This window comes from Oncorhynchus mykiss, unplaced genomic scaffold (assembly GCF_013265735.2).
Source record: "Oncorhynchus mykiss isolate Arlee unplaced genomic scaffold, USDA_OmykA_1.1 un_scaffold_119, whole genome shotgun sequence".
NCBI lineage: Eukaryota > Metazoa > Chordata > Actinopteri > Salmoniformes > Salmonidae > Oncorhynchus > Oncorhynchus mykiss.
This window is the reverse complement of record NW_023493660.1, coordinates 1,777,854-1,792,500: the sequence shown is the minus strand read 5'-3', so window position 1 is coordinate 1,792,500 and position 14,647 is coordinate 1,777,854. Positions and strand designations below refer to the sequence as shown.

The 14,647-nt window shown below is 46.3% G+C and overlaps 1 protein-coding gene across 1 annotated transcript in view; it reads right to left on the bottom strand.

Moving 5' to 3' along the window:
- Positions 1-13,060, bottom strand: part of LOC110515110 (regulator of G-protein signaling 7-like) — a 56,397-nt gene extending 43,337 nt beyond the window's left edge. Inside the window, exons 1-2 of the mRNA XM_036972088.1 lie at positions 12,856-13,060; positions 10,575-10,687 (exon numbers count right to left, since the gene is read on the bottom strand). Of these exons, the coding sequence (XP_036827983.1) occupies positions 10,575-10,652 (78 nt within the window). The 5' untranslated portion in view covers positions 10,653-10,687; positions 12,856-13,060. The remainder of the gene's footprint in view (positions 1-10,574; positions 10,688-12,855) is intronic.
- Positions 13,061-14,647: the final 1,587 nt, after the last annotated feature.

The window sequence follows — 14,647 nt, the reverse complement described above, 5'->3', positions numbered from 1 at the left end:
TACTGGATGGCCACCGTTTTGCTCCGACTTAATTATTTTGTGATTATTTTGTCATTTAATTTAAATCAGCCAGCCTGTCTCCCTCCATTCAGCCAGCCTATCTCCCTCCATTCAGCCAGCCTGTCTCCCTCCATTCAGCCAGCCTATCTCCCTCCATTCAGCCAGCCTGTCTCCCTCCATTCAGCCAGCCTGTCTCCCTCCATTCAGCCAGCCTGTCTCCCTCCATTCAGCCAGCCTGTCCCCCTCCATTCAGCCAGCCTGTCTCCCTCCATTCAGCCAGCCTGTCTCCCTCCATTCAGCCAGCCTGTCTCCCTCCATTCAGCCAGCCTGTCTCCCTCCATTCAGCCAGCCTGTCTCCCTCCATTCAGCCAGCCTGACTCCCTCCATTCAGCCAGCCTGACTCCTTCCATTCACCCAGCCTGTCTCCTTCCATTCACCCAGCCTGTCTCCTTCCATTCACCCAGCCTGTCTCCTTCCATTCACCCAGCCTGTCTCCTTCCATTCACCCAGCCTGTCTCCTTCCATTCAGCCAGCCTGTCTCCCTCCATTCACCCAGCCTGTCTCCCTCCATTCACCCAGCCTGTCTCCCTCCATTCAGCCAGCCTGTCTCCCTCCATTCAGTCAGTCAGCCTGTCTCTGTCTGTCTCTGTAATTATTTTGTGATTATTTTGTCATTTAATTTAATCAGCCAGCCTGTCTCCCTCCATTCAGCCAGCCTATCTCCCTCCATTCAGCCAGCCTATCTCCCTCCATTCAGCCAGCCTGTCTCCCTCCATTCAGCCAGCCTGTCTCCCTCCATTCAGCCAGCCTGTCTCCCTCCATTCAGCCAGCCTGTCTCCCTCCATTCAGCCAGCCTATCTCCTTCCATTTAGCCAGCCTGTCTCCCTCCATTCAGCCAGCCTGTCTCCCTCCATTCAGCCTGCCTGTCTCCCTCCATTCAGCCAGCCTGTCTCCCTCCATTCAGCCAGCCTGTCTCCCTCCATTCAGCCAGCCTGTATCCCTCCATTCAGCCAGCCTATCTCCTTCCATTTAGCCAGCCTGTCTCCCTCCATTCAGCCAGTCTGTCTCCCTCCATTCAGCCAGCCTGTCTCCCTCCATTCAGCCAGCCTGTCTCCCTCCATTCAGCCAGCATGTCTCCCTCCATTCAGCCAGCCTGTCTCCCTCCATTCAGCCAGCCTGTCTCCCTCCATTCAGCCAGCCTGTCTCCCTCCATTCAGCCAGCCTGACTCCTTCCATTCACCCAGCCTGACTCCTTCCATTCAGCCAGCCTGACTCCTTCCATTCAGCCAGCCTGTCTCCCTCCATTCAGCCAGCCTGTCTCCCTCCATTCAGCCAGCCTGTCCCCCTCCATTCAGCCAGCCTGTCCCCCTCCATTCAGCCAGCCTGTCTCTCTCCATTCACCCAGCCTGTCTCCCTCCATTCAGCCAGCCTGACTCCTTCCATTCACCCAGCCTGACTCCTTCCATTCACCCAGCCTGTCTCCTTCCATTCACCCAGCCTGTCTCCTTCCATTCACCCAGCCTGTCTCCTTCCATTCACCCAGCCTGTCTCCTTCCATTCACCCAGCCTGTCTCCTTCCATTCACCCAGCCTGTCTCCTTCCATTCACCCAGCCTGTCTCCTTCCATTCAGCCAGCCTGTCTCCTTCCATTCAGCCAGCCTGTCTCCCTCCATTCACCCAGCCTGTCTCCCTCCATTCAGCCAGCCTGTCTCCCTCCATTCAGTCAGTCAGCCTGTCTCTGTCTCTATTGGCTGGTGGGGTTCTGGTGTGCTGGGCTGTTAATTCTGGGTAATACATTACACTCCCTGGATGAGTCATAAATGGCACCCTATCACATACATACTACACTGGTCAACAGTAGTGTACTACCCTATGGGCCCTGGTCAACAGTAGTGCACTACCCTATGGGCCCTGGTCAACAGTAAGTCTCCAGGGTGACCCACTAGTCCTCTGTCTCTCTGTAAGTCTCCAGGATGACCCACTAGTCCTCTGTCTGTCTGTTAGTCTCCAGGATGACCCACTAGTCCTCTGTCTGTCTGTTAGTCTCCAGGATGACCCACTAGTCCTCTGTCTGTTAGTCCCCAGGATGACCCACTAGTCCTCTGTCTGTCTGTTAGTCTCCAGGATGACCCACTAGTCCTCTGTCTGTCTGTTAGTCTCCAGGATGACCCACTAGTCCTCTGTCTGTCTGTTAGTCTCCAGGATGACCCACTAGTCCTCTGTCTGTTAGTCCCCAGGATGACCCACTAGTCCTCTGTCCGTCTGTCCGTCCGTCCGTCCGTCTGTCTACTCCTCTGTTCTTCCTTAGAGCCTCTATCAGGGCCTGTCTGAACGCCGGTTCCACTTGTAGCAGGTAGCATAGAGGTTAAGAGCATTGGGCCAGTAACCTAAAAGTCGCTGGTTCAAATCCCTGACCAACTAGGTACAAAAAAAAAATGTGTCTAAGTGCCCTTGAGCAAGGCACTTAACACCTAATTGCTCCTGTAGGTCAATCTGGATAAAAAACATCTACCAAATGAATGAAATGTCGTCCCTGACCAGGCTGACTACTACAACCTATGAGAACCATCAGCTAAACAAACACAGGCAAATCAATCAGTGATGTGAGCCACTGGCCCTGGTCGGCTCAAACGCCACCTCGTTCAATAGGGCTCTGGTCAAAAGTAGTGCACTGGGAGACTCTAGGGACACACATTTGTGTGATTTTCCCCCCAAAAAGATATTGTAATATAACAATATAATATAACAAATATGATATATACACTTTATATCTGCTTTTCGTCATTTAAGATTACACTGAATGTGTTCTGTCATCACAAAAATGTATTTAAAAAAAATATATATTGAGGGTTTAGGCGACCTGAAAAATAAACGCTTTGGCAGCCTGCCCAAGGATTATAATGGCAGAAAAATCCCTGCACTTATCTCTGAGAAACCCATCCACCTTCATCCTCCTCCTTTTAGGTTCACACAAACCCAGATTCAAACCCAGAACATCGACGAAGTCTTTTATAATAACTATTGAAAACGTAACCGCACCTGCAGACATGAAGCATCTATCAAAACTATATGGTTCCATGAAAATATACAAAACTTATAAGATTAGAGTAAAGTCCTGTAGGAGAACCAGGTCAGTATTAGGGTAAAGTCCTGTAGGAGAACCAGGTCAGTATTAGGGTAAAGTCCTGTAGGAGAACCAGGTCAGTATTAGGGTAAAGTCCTGTAGGAGAACCAGGTCAGTATTAGGGTAAAGTCCTGTAGGAGAACCAGGTCAGTATTAGGGTAAAGTCCTGTAGGAGAACCAGGTCAGTATTAGGGTAAAGTCCTGTAGGAGAACCAGGTCAGTATTAGGGTAAAGTCCAGTAGGAGAACCAGGTCAGTATTAGGGTAAAGTCCTGTAGGAGAACCGGGTCAGTATTAGGGTAAAGTCCTGTAGGAGAACCGGGTCAGTATTAGGGTAAAGTCCTGTAGGAGAACCAGGTCAGTATTAGGGTAAAGTCCTGTAGGAGAACCGGGTCAGTATTAGGGTAAAGTCCTGTAGGAGAACCGGGTCAGTATTAGGGTAAAGTCCTGTAGGAGAACCAGGTCAGTATTAGGGTAAAGTCCTGTTGGGAGAACCAGGTCAGTATTAGGGTAAAGTCCTGTAGGAGAACCAGGTCAGTATTAGGGTAAAGTCCTGTAGGAGAACCAGGTCAGTATTAGGGTAAAGTCCTGTAGGAGAACCAGGTCAGTATTAGGGTAAAGTCCTGTAGGAGAACCAGGTCAGTATTAGGGTAAAGTCCTGTAGGAGAACCAGGTCAGTATTAGGGTAAAGTCCTGTAGGAGAACCGGGTCAGTATTAGGGTAAAGTCCTGTAGGAGAACCGGGTCAGTATTAGGGTAAAGTCCTGTAGGAGAACCGGGTCAGTATTAGTGTAAAGTCCTGTAGGAGAACCAGGTCAGTATTAGGGTAAACTCCTGTAGGAGAACCAGGTAAGTATTAGGGTAAAGTCCTGTAGGAGAACCAGGTCAGTATTAGGGTAAAGTCCTGTAGGAGAACCAGGTCAGTATTAGGGTAAAGTCCTGTAGGAGAACCAGGTCAGTATTAGGGTAAAGTCCTGTTGGGAGAACCAGGTCAGTATTAGGGTAAAGTCCTGTAGGAGAACCAGGTCAGTATTAGGGTAAAGTCCTGTTGGGAGAACCAGGTCAGTATTAGGGTAAAGTCCTGTAGGAGAACCAGGTCAGTATTAGGGTAAAGTCCTGTTGGGAGAACCAGGTCAGTATTAGGGTAAAGTCCTGTAGGAGAACCAGGTCAGTATTAGGGTAAAGTCCTGTAGGAGAACCAGGTCAGTATTAGGGTAAAGTCCTGTAGGAGAACCAGGTCAGTATTAGGGTAAAGTCCTGTAGGAGAACCAGGTCAGTATTAGGGTAAAGTCCTGTAGGAGAACCAGTATTAGGGTAAAGTCCTGTAGGAGAACCAGGTCAGTATTAGGGTAAAGTCCTGTAGGAGAACCAGGTCAGTATTAGGGTAAAGTCCTGTAGGAGAACCAGTATTAGGATAAAGTCCTGTAGGAGAACCAGGTCAGTATTAGGGTAAAGTCCTGTAGGAGAACCAGGTCAGTATTAGGGTAAAGTCCTGTTGGGAGAACCAGGTCAGTATTAGGGTAAAGTCCTGTAGGAGAACCAGGTCAGTATTAGGGTAAAGTCCTGTTGGGAGAACCAGGTCAGTATTAGGGTAAAGTCCTGTAGGAGAACCAGGTCAGTATTAGGGTAAAGTCCTGTTGGGAGAACCAGGTCAGTATTAGGGTAAAGTCCTGTAGGAGAACCAGGTCAGTATTAGGGTAAAGTCCTGTAGGAGAACCAGGTCAGTATTAGGGTAAAGTCCTGTAGGAGAACCAGGTCAGTATTAGGGTAAAGTCCTGTAGGAGAACCAGGTCAGTATTAGGGTAAAGTCCTGTAGGAGAACCAGTATTAGGGTAAAGTCCTGTAGGAGAACCAGGTCAATATTAGGGTAAAGTCCTGTAGGAGAACCAGGTCAGTATTAGGGTAAAGTCCTGTAGGAGAACCAGTATTAGGATAAAGTCCTGTAGGAGAACCAGGTCAGTATTAGGGTAAAGTCCTGTAGGAGAACCAGGTCAGTATTAGGGTAAAGTCCTATAGGAGAACCAGGTCAGTATTAGGGTAAAGTCCTATAGGAGAACCAGGTCAGTATTAGGGTAAAGTCCTGTAGGAGAACCAGGTCAGTATTAGGGTAAAGTCCTGTAGGAGAACCAGGGCAATATTAGGATAAAGTCCTGTAGGAGAACCAGGTCAGTATTAGGGTAAAGTCCTGTTGGGAGAACCAGGTCAGTATTAGGGTAAAGTCCTGTAGGAGAGGGAGGAGCAGGGGGTGGACTAACAGCCATAGGAACCATACAGCAGCAGGGGGTGGACTCTGTAACAGCCAGAGGAACCATAGAGGGAGGAGCAGGGGGTGAAATCTAACAGCCATAGGAACCATACAGCAGCAGGGAGGTGGACTCTAACAGCCATAGGAACGATAGAGGGAGGAGCAGGGTATAGCCTTTAATTAGCTTGACATGGACATTAATGACAGCTGGCCTTTCTCCTCAGGATGGAAAGCACTCCTGGGAAGTCATTAACCTGAGCACTTCCTGTAACAACAAACCATCTGTTACTTTCCTCTCTCCCCCTCTCTCTCTCTCCCCCTCCCTCCCTCTATCTCCCTCCCTCCCTCCCTCCCTCTATCTCCCTCCCTCCCTCCCTCCCTCTATCTCCCTCTCTCTCTCTCCCTCTCTCTCTCTCTCTCTCTCTCTCTCTCTCTCCCTCTCTCTCTCTCTCCCCTCGCTCCCTCTCTCTCTCTCTCCCTCCCTCCCTCTCTCTCTCCCTCCCTCTCTCCCCCTCTCCCTCCCTCCCTCTCTCTCTCCCCTCCCTCCCTCTCTCTCCCTCTCTCTCTCTCCCTCTCTCTCTCTCTCTCCCTCTCTCTCTCTCTCTCTCTCTTATACAGATTTCATAAGTCTACAGAGTCCAACCATTTAACCTGGGACTTCTCTCGTTTCATGTCGACACAACAGTGGCCCTTTCATTGATCGTCGTTCGTCACAGCAGATGTAGTCATTTGATTCTTTGGGATGTTTTCAGAGCAGATCCATGCTAAAGGTTTGGCATGACACACACACCGTGGTCTGGAGGTCCAGACACCTGCCCTACAGCAGAGGAGCCCCTCCTACCTGCTAGCTTTTGGCAGGACTGTCCCTAGAGAAAAAGATTGTACTCGAACATACCAACAGTTAACCCACTGTTCCTAGGCCGTCATTGAAAATAAGAATTTGTTCTTAACTGACTTGCCTGGTAATCATGGGACAGTGTCTATCTATCCTGGACAGAGGTTGGTCTACTGGAATGAAACCAGCTGATTTGCCTTCAGTCTAATCACAACTGGAATGAAACCAGCTGATTCCCTTCAGTCTAATCACAACTGGAATGAAACCAGCTGATTCCCTTCCGTTGACCTGGGCCTGGTTTCCCCATAGCGATGGAACAACCTGGTTTCCCCATAGCGATGGAACTAACTTTGATCTGGGCCTGGTTTCCCCATAGCGATGGAACTACCTTGATCTGGGCCTGGTTTCCCCATAGCGATGGAACTACCTTGATCTGGGCCTGGTTTCCCCATAGCGATGAAACAACCTGGTTTCCCCATAGCGATGGAACTACCTTTGACCTGGGCCTGGTTTCCCCATAGCGATGGAACTACCTTGATCTGGGCCTGGTTTCCCCATAGCGATGAAACAACCTGGTTTCCCCATAGCGATGGAACTACCTTTGATCTGGGCCTGGTTTCCCCATAGCGATGGAACTACCTTTGATCTGGGCCTGGTTTCCCCATAGCGATGGAACTATCTTTGATCTGGGCCTGGTTTCCCCATAGCGATGGAACAACCTGGTTTCCCCATAGCGATGGAACAACCTTTGACCTGGGCCTGGTTTCCCCATAGCTATGGAACTACCTTTGATCTGGGCCTGGTTTCCCCATAGCGATGGAACAACCTGGTTTCCCCATAGCGATGGAACTAACTTTGATCTGGGCCTGGTTTCCCCATAGCGATGGAACTACCTTTGACCTGGGCCTGGTTTCCCCATAGCGATGGAACTACCTTTGATCTGGGCCTGGTTTCCCCATAGCGATGGAACTACCTTTGACCTGGGCCTGGTTTCCCCATAGCGATGGAACTTAGGAGTGTTTTAACATCTTTCCTACAACGGCCAAAGCTGTAACATGCTTTTCCCCAAACACCACGCAGACAGAACGGTCACTAAGTGCGTCGTTAGAGCATAGTGTCGATACTGACGGGATCGAAGGAAAGGGCATCGCTGTTCTAGGATCAGCTTTACTCCATTCCAATCTTACCTTAACATTACAATTATTCCACAATACTGATGACGGATCAGCTCCTACAGAGATTATCACCTAAACGGCTGCAAATATTGAGGCGGCTTATTCTAATGCCTACCGTATAATAATGCACTCAATCACAGATGTATTTGGCACATCATCATGCAACACTGTATATCGAGGTGCCAACTACAAATAGATGATTTGTTCAACATTATATTCATTTCAATATGATTTAAATATATCTGTATTTGGGTTTTTTTATGCAGTCATCTCGGTTTTCATTTGAAGCATATGTTTATCCTCAGTTTGTTCAATTGTAAAGACGTTGGGCAACTTTGTGTTCAGAGTGAACTTCGTTCCCAAGTTATCGGTGGTCACAGAGACAGATAAACAGCGTCATTGCTTCTACACCTGCATTGCTTGCTGTTTGGGGTTTTAGGCTGGGTTTCTGTACAGCACTTAAAAAAATATACCTTTTCTCCCCAATTTCGTAGTATCCAATTATTAATAGTTAATAGTTACTATCTTGTCTCATACGGGCTCTGGAGAGACGAAGGTCGAAAGTCCTACAAAACACAACCCAACCCAACCAAGCCACACTGCTTCTTAACACAGCGCGCATCCAACCCGGATGCCAGCTGCACCAATGTGTTAGAGGAAACACTGTGCACCTGGCGACCTTGGTTAGTGCGCACTGCGCCCGGCCCGCCACAGGAGTTGCTGGTGCGCGATGAGACACGAATATCCCTACCGGCCAAACCCTCCCTAACTGTGCGTCGCCCCACGGGCCTCCCGGTCGCGGCCGGCTGCGACAGAGCCTGGGCGCGAAACCAGGGTCTCTGGTGGCACAGCTAGCGCTGCGATGCAGTGCCCTAAACCACTGTGCCACCCGGGAGGCCCTCTGTACAGCACTCTGAGATATCAGCTGATGTAAGAAGGGCTTTATAAATACATTTGATTTGATTCTATGTTTAGCAGATCTCTTCTGTGTATAAAGTGATGCGGAAGGTCAGAAAGCTAGCTGTTAGCTGTTCTACGAGTGGTCTGAGGCAGTCGCTAAACGAAAAGCCTTCAACTTCACTAACAACGGTTTCTGGGAAACAGCTCAGAGATTTAACGATGCTCCTATGAAGATTCTAACCATTAACTTAGCCTTGAGATGCTTCTGGGAACCTGGGCCCAGACTTATATGGGCCCTGGTCAAAAGTAGTGCACTATGTAGGGAACAGACATTTGAGATGTAGCTACGTCAACACCAAACAAAGGGGAATTCTGAGTCTACTTCAAAATCAAACCAAGGGGCATTCTGAGTACATTTCAACACCAAACCAAGGGGCATTCTGAGTACATTTCAACAACAAACCAAGGGGCATTGAGTCTACTTCAACACCAAACCAAGGAGCATTCTGAGTCTACTTCAACACCAAACCAAGGGGCATTGAGTCTACTTCAACACCAAACCAAGGAGCATTCAGTCTACTTCAACACCAAACCAAGGGGCATTGAGTCTACTTCAACACCAAACCAAGGGGTATTCTGAGTCTACTTCAACACCAAACCAAGGAGCATTCTGAGTCTACTTCAACACCAAACCAAGGAGCATTGAGTCTACTTCAACACCAAACCAAGGGGCATTGAGTCTACTTCAACATCAAACCAAGGGGCATTCTGAGTACATTTCAACACCAAACCAAGGGGCATTGAGTCTACTTCAACACCAAACCAAGGAGCATTCTGAGTCTACTTCAACACCAAACCAAGGGGCATTGAGTCTACTTCAACACCAAACCAAGGAGCATTCTGACTCTACTTCAACACCAAACCAAGGGGCATTCTGAGTCCACTTCAACACCAAACCAAGGCGCATTCAGAGTCTACTTCAACACCAAACCAAGGGGCATTCAGTCTACTTCAACACCAAACCAAGGGGCATTCTGGGTCTACTTCAACACCAAACCAAGGGGCATTCAGAGTCTACTTCAACACCAAACCAAGGGTCATTCTGAGTCTACTCCAACACCAAACCAAGGGGCATTCAGAGTCTACTTCAACACCAAACCAAGGGGCATTCAGAGTCTACTTCAACACCAAACCAAGGGGCATTCTGACTCTACTTCAACACCAAACCAAGGGGCATTCAGAGTCTACTTCAACACCAAACCAAGGGGCATTCAGAGTCTACTTCAACACCAAACCAAGGGGCATTCAGAGTCTACTTCAACACCAAACCAGGGTCATTCAGAGTCTACTTCAACACCAAACCAAGGGGCATTCAGAGTCTACTTCAACACCAAACCAAGGGGCATTCAGTCTACTTCAACACCAAACCAGGGGGCATTCAGAGTCTACTTCAACACCAAACCAAGGGGCATTCTGACTCTACTTCAACACCAAACCAAGGGGCATTCAGAGTCTACTTCAACACCAAACCAAGGGGCATTCAGAGTCTACTTCAACACCAAACGAAGGGGCATTCTGAGTCTACTTCAACACCAAACCAAGGGGCATTCAGAGTCTACTTCAACACCAAACCAAGGGGCATTCAGAGTCTACTTCAACACCAAACCAAGGGGCATTCAGAGTCTACTTCAACACCAAACCAAGGGGCATTCAGAGTCTACTTCAACACCAAACCAAGGGGCATTCAGAGTCTACTTCAACACCAAACCAAGGGGCATTCAGAGTCTACTTCAACACCAAACCAAGGGGCATTCTGAGACTACTTCAACACCAAACCAAGGGGCATTCTGAGTCTACTTCAACACCAAACCAAGGGGCAATAAGAGTCAGATGATGATTTAGATTCTGTTTCAACACATTGTCAAAAAGCGTTCAGGGGTTTCTTTTTAAAAAAACAAAGCATTGAATGTGAACACAGAGCAGCAATAACATGCTATGGATTTGTGGTACAATAAACAAAGATGAAATGAAGATATCCAAAACCCAAACCCTTTTCCAGTCCCTTTTGAACCCTGCACCCTGGGACTTTAGATGAAACTACTGAGTCGAGCACCCCAAACCCCTGATTCTATGGTATCCAAAACCCAGTACATTACCATCCATAGAAGGCAGGTATCTATGAGTTATCATTCCATTATGGAGAGAGCACCAACACCCACAACTTGAACAATTTGGGTCGGGGACTGAGGAGAAGTATCAGAACCCATTAGGTTATTTATATTAGATGCCTTTCTTACCTTTCTGTAGACCAGCATGTTGGGGGATTCATCAGCCACTCCATTGCTGCTCTGACTATAACTGTTTGTCTGCGCCATGACTTTACGTGATCTCCTGGCAGTGTGAAGGGCTCCTGAAAGAGAGATGGGAAAGAGCAGATTTTTTATTTTATATTTAATTTCACCTTTATTTAACCAGGTAGGCCAGTTGAGAACACCTTTATTTAACCAGGTAGGCCAGTTGAGAACACCTTTATTTAACCAGGGAGGCTAGTTGAGAACACCTTTATTTAACCAGGTAGGCTAGTTGAGAACACCTTTATTTAACCAGGTAGGCTAGTTGAGAACACCTTTATTTAACCAGGTAGGCTAGTTGAGAACAAGTTCTCATTTACAACTGCGACCTGGACAAGATAAAGCAAAGCAGTGAGACACAAACAATAGAGTTACACATAAACAAACGTACAGTCAATAACACAATAGAAAAATCTATTTACAGTGTGTGCAAATGTAGAAGAGTAGTGAGGTAAAGGAATAAATAGTAGTGGCGAAATAATTACAATTTAGCAATTAAACACTGGAGTGATGTATGTGCAGAAGATGAATGTGCAAGTAGAGATACTGGGGTGCAAAGGAGCAAGATAAATAAATAAATACAGTATGGGGATGAGGTAGGTAGATAGATAGATGTGCTATTTACAGATGGGCTATGTACAGGTGCAGTGATCTGTGAGCTGCTCTGACAGCTGATGCTTAAAGTTCGTGAGGGAGACATGAGTCTCCAGCTTCAGTGATTTTTGCAATTTGTTCCAGTCATTGGCAGCAGAGAACTGGAAGGAAAGGTGGCCAAAGTAGGAATTGGCTTTGCAGGTGACCAGTGAAATATACCTGCTGGAGCGCGTGCTACGAGTGGGTGTTGTTTTGGTGACAAGTGAGCTGAGATAAGGCGGGGCTTTACCTAGCAATGACTATTAGATGACCTGGAGCCAGTGGGTTTGGCGAGTATGAAGCGAGGGCCAGCCAACGGGAGCATACAGGTCGCGGTGGTGGGTAGTACATTGGGCTTTGGTGACAAAACGGATGGTACTGTGAAAGACTGCATCCAATTTGCTGGGTAGAGTGTTGAAGGCTATTTTGTAAATGACATCGCCAAAGTCGAGGATCGGTAGGATGGTCAGTTTTACGATGGTATGTTTGGCAGCATGAGTGAAGGATGCTTTGTTGCGAAATAGGAAGCCGATTCTAGATTTCATTTTGGATTGGAGATGCTTAATGTGAGTCTGGAAGGAGAGTTTACAGTCTAACCAGACACCTAGATATTTGTAGTTGTCCACATATTCTAAGTCAGAACCGTCCAGAGTAGTGATTCTGGACGGGCGGGCAGGTGCAGGCAGCGATCGGTTGAAGAGCATGCATTTAGTTTTACTTGCATTTAAGAGCAGTTGGAGGCCACGGAAGGACAGTTGTATGGCGTTGAAGCTCGTCTGGAGGTTAGTTAACACAGTGTCCAAAGAGGGGCCAGAAGTATACAGGATGGTGTCATCTGTGTAGAGGTGGATCAGAGAATCACAAGAGATAAATATCAGTTTACTGGTCTTCAGTGTGTTTTGATCGGCTGGACTAGACTACAGAACCTCTGTTATCACCTTGTTAGTGTGTTGTCCAGCTAACAACGATTCTTGACTCTTATTGGATGCTGTTCATGGACTGTAATTCTGTTAACTACTGCAGATAGAAGAGTTATTGGGTGGCTGTTTCATTGTAGGATTACAATTTAGGTATTCTGTTTTAGAAATATCTAGTTTTAGAATAAAAACATGTAAAATCCTGAACCTTTCAGTGAAAAACTTAGCTTTAGTGTAGATAACCCTCACAATACTTACTTTTTTTCTCAAAATGAGCAATCAACTAATTTTACATAGATGTTCTAGAACCGTCAACAAAGAAGGTGACACATTATTTTTCAAATATGATGTTAAATGGCCGTATCCTAGTATAGTCGGTTTTAAAAACGGACACTTTTAGTGTATCAACACGCGCAGTGTAGCAAACAACCCACATTAACGTATTCAGTCAAATGTTTTTCGCTTTACAAAATAAATAATGGCTGAAAAGCAGGTCATGTATTAGGAGCTATAATCGGTTCCAGGACCTGGGACAGCTCCTATAGCTGAAGTGAGGCGCGCAATGCAACTGGTACAGCTGTCCTATCTAGATATGTTGTCCCGGTACGTTCCCCCGGAGGAGAAAACAAAGACGTGTTACTAGCTAAACCACAAGAGATATTTGAGGTGTATCCTACCCGACCACAGCCCGTGAGGAAGACTCTGTGTTCCGATAGAGACCCTCAGATCAGGTCGTCAGTTGTCAGTCGAATCCATGTGATGATAATTCATTTGGAAATTATGGAAATGTGGCGTTATTTCTATCGATGCTTGCAGTCAGATTGTGGCACTCTCTCTACCAGTCCTCTCCTCTTTACTCTTCTCTTCTCTCTACACCACGAACGGGGCTTGATGTCAGACACAGATTATCTATTATATTGGTCAGATAATCAAGTGCCCGCTCTAACAACGGAAAATAAGTGTCTTCAAAAATGGAAGGCGGCAAGATCAGGTGGGACCATTCTAGCCAATGACAGGGCAGATACGCCTGTGAAACAACAGGCACAACGGTTTCCAATAGTTACCAAAGTCACAAAGTAAAAAATGTCTTATCACAAATTAATTTAGCTTTTTGGTATTCATTTAAGGTTAGCCATAAGGTTAACAGTGTGGTTAGGGTTAGGTGGTTTAAAATCCAATTTTAAGAAGATAAATTGTATACATGGGCGGTTCTACTACTTTGTGACTGTGATAACTAGTGACGTCCAGGCACAACTCCGATATAAAGTGTTTTTTTCTCAAAGTTTCCCGGATGTCTCGTTTCCTACTTATATCAGTACACTCGTAATAACCTCATCATTACGAAACGTCTATTTGATTAAATAAGCCACACGGAGCAAATGCATGTTTTTTAAACGATTTTTTTTCCTCTCATAGACCTCCATGTAAAAAAATCCTCACCGGTAAGCGAAAAAAACGGGGAAAAAATGACACCTGCTGGAAAATATATTTTTGGTTGCCCAGATATCCCTCTCGCTTCACCATCCTCTCTGTTGCAGACGGGCGCTGGGCTATCGGGAGCGCTCTCACAACTAGCACGTGGACGCGCATCGACTCCTTGGCCAATCACGTGTCAGGAATCTCGAGCGCCTTGGCAACTGTACGGTTAAAAGGCATCGACCTCCATCCTCCCTCTCCTCTCTACACAACCTGCCTTCCTGCCATATATCTCAAAGAACAAATTAATGTAACAGTCTAATAATACTGACTCTACAATAAGCAATAGATAAGGTTTATGGCGTATTATGTTATTTTGTAGGATATACTGTAGGATATACTGTGTTATACTGAAAATGTATCAACATAATTTCCATTTTTATTTTAATTTTTAGATATTGAAAAGCATTTCGTGACCTAACACTCGAGCTTGACTATTTTCCCTCTTACTAGCTCTGACCTTGCTGATAGCTACTTTACTGAGGAAAAAAATGAACTTACTACGAGTGTGATTTGGGGTTGTCCCACCTAGCTATCTGAATATACTAACTACTGTGATATGGGGTTGTCTCACCTAGCTATCTGAATATACTAACTACTGTGATATGTGGTTGTCTCACCTAGCTATCTGAATATACTAACTACTGTGATATGTGGTTGTCTCACCTAGCTATCTGAAGATGAATATACTAACTACTGTGATATGTGGTTGTCTCACCTAGCTATCTGAAGACGACTGACTGACTGTAAGTCTCTCTGGATAAGAGCGTCGGCTAAATGATTAACATTGTAAAAGGGTAAATGCCTTCACTGCTTCACACATCATGAATCACTAAAAACATTTAAAACATGAATTATATAAAAGGTATCAGAGAGTTTACTGCCTGTACATCTGAGTTAGTATGTCCCCTGTGTCTAGCTGGAGTCATCATCTGTACTAACACAATGGAAGTGAACACAAACAATTAATCCTGAGGAGTGAAGACAAACAGT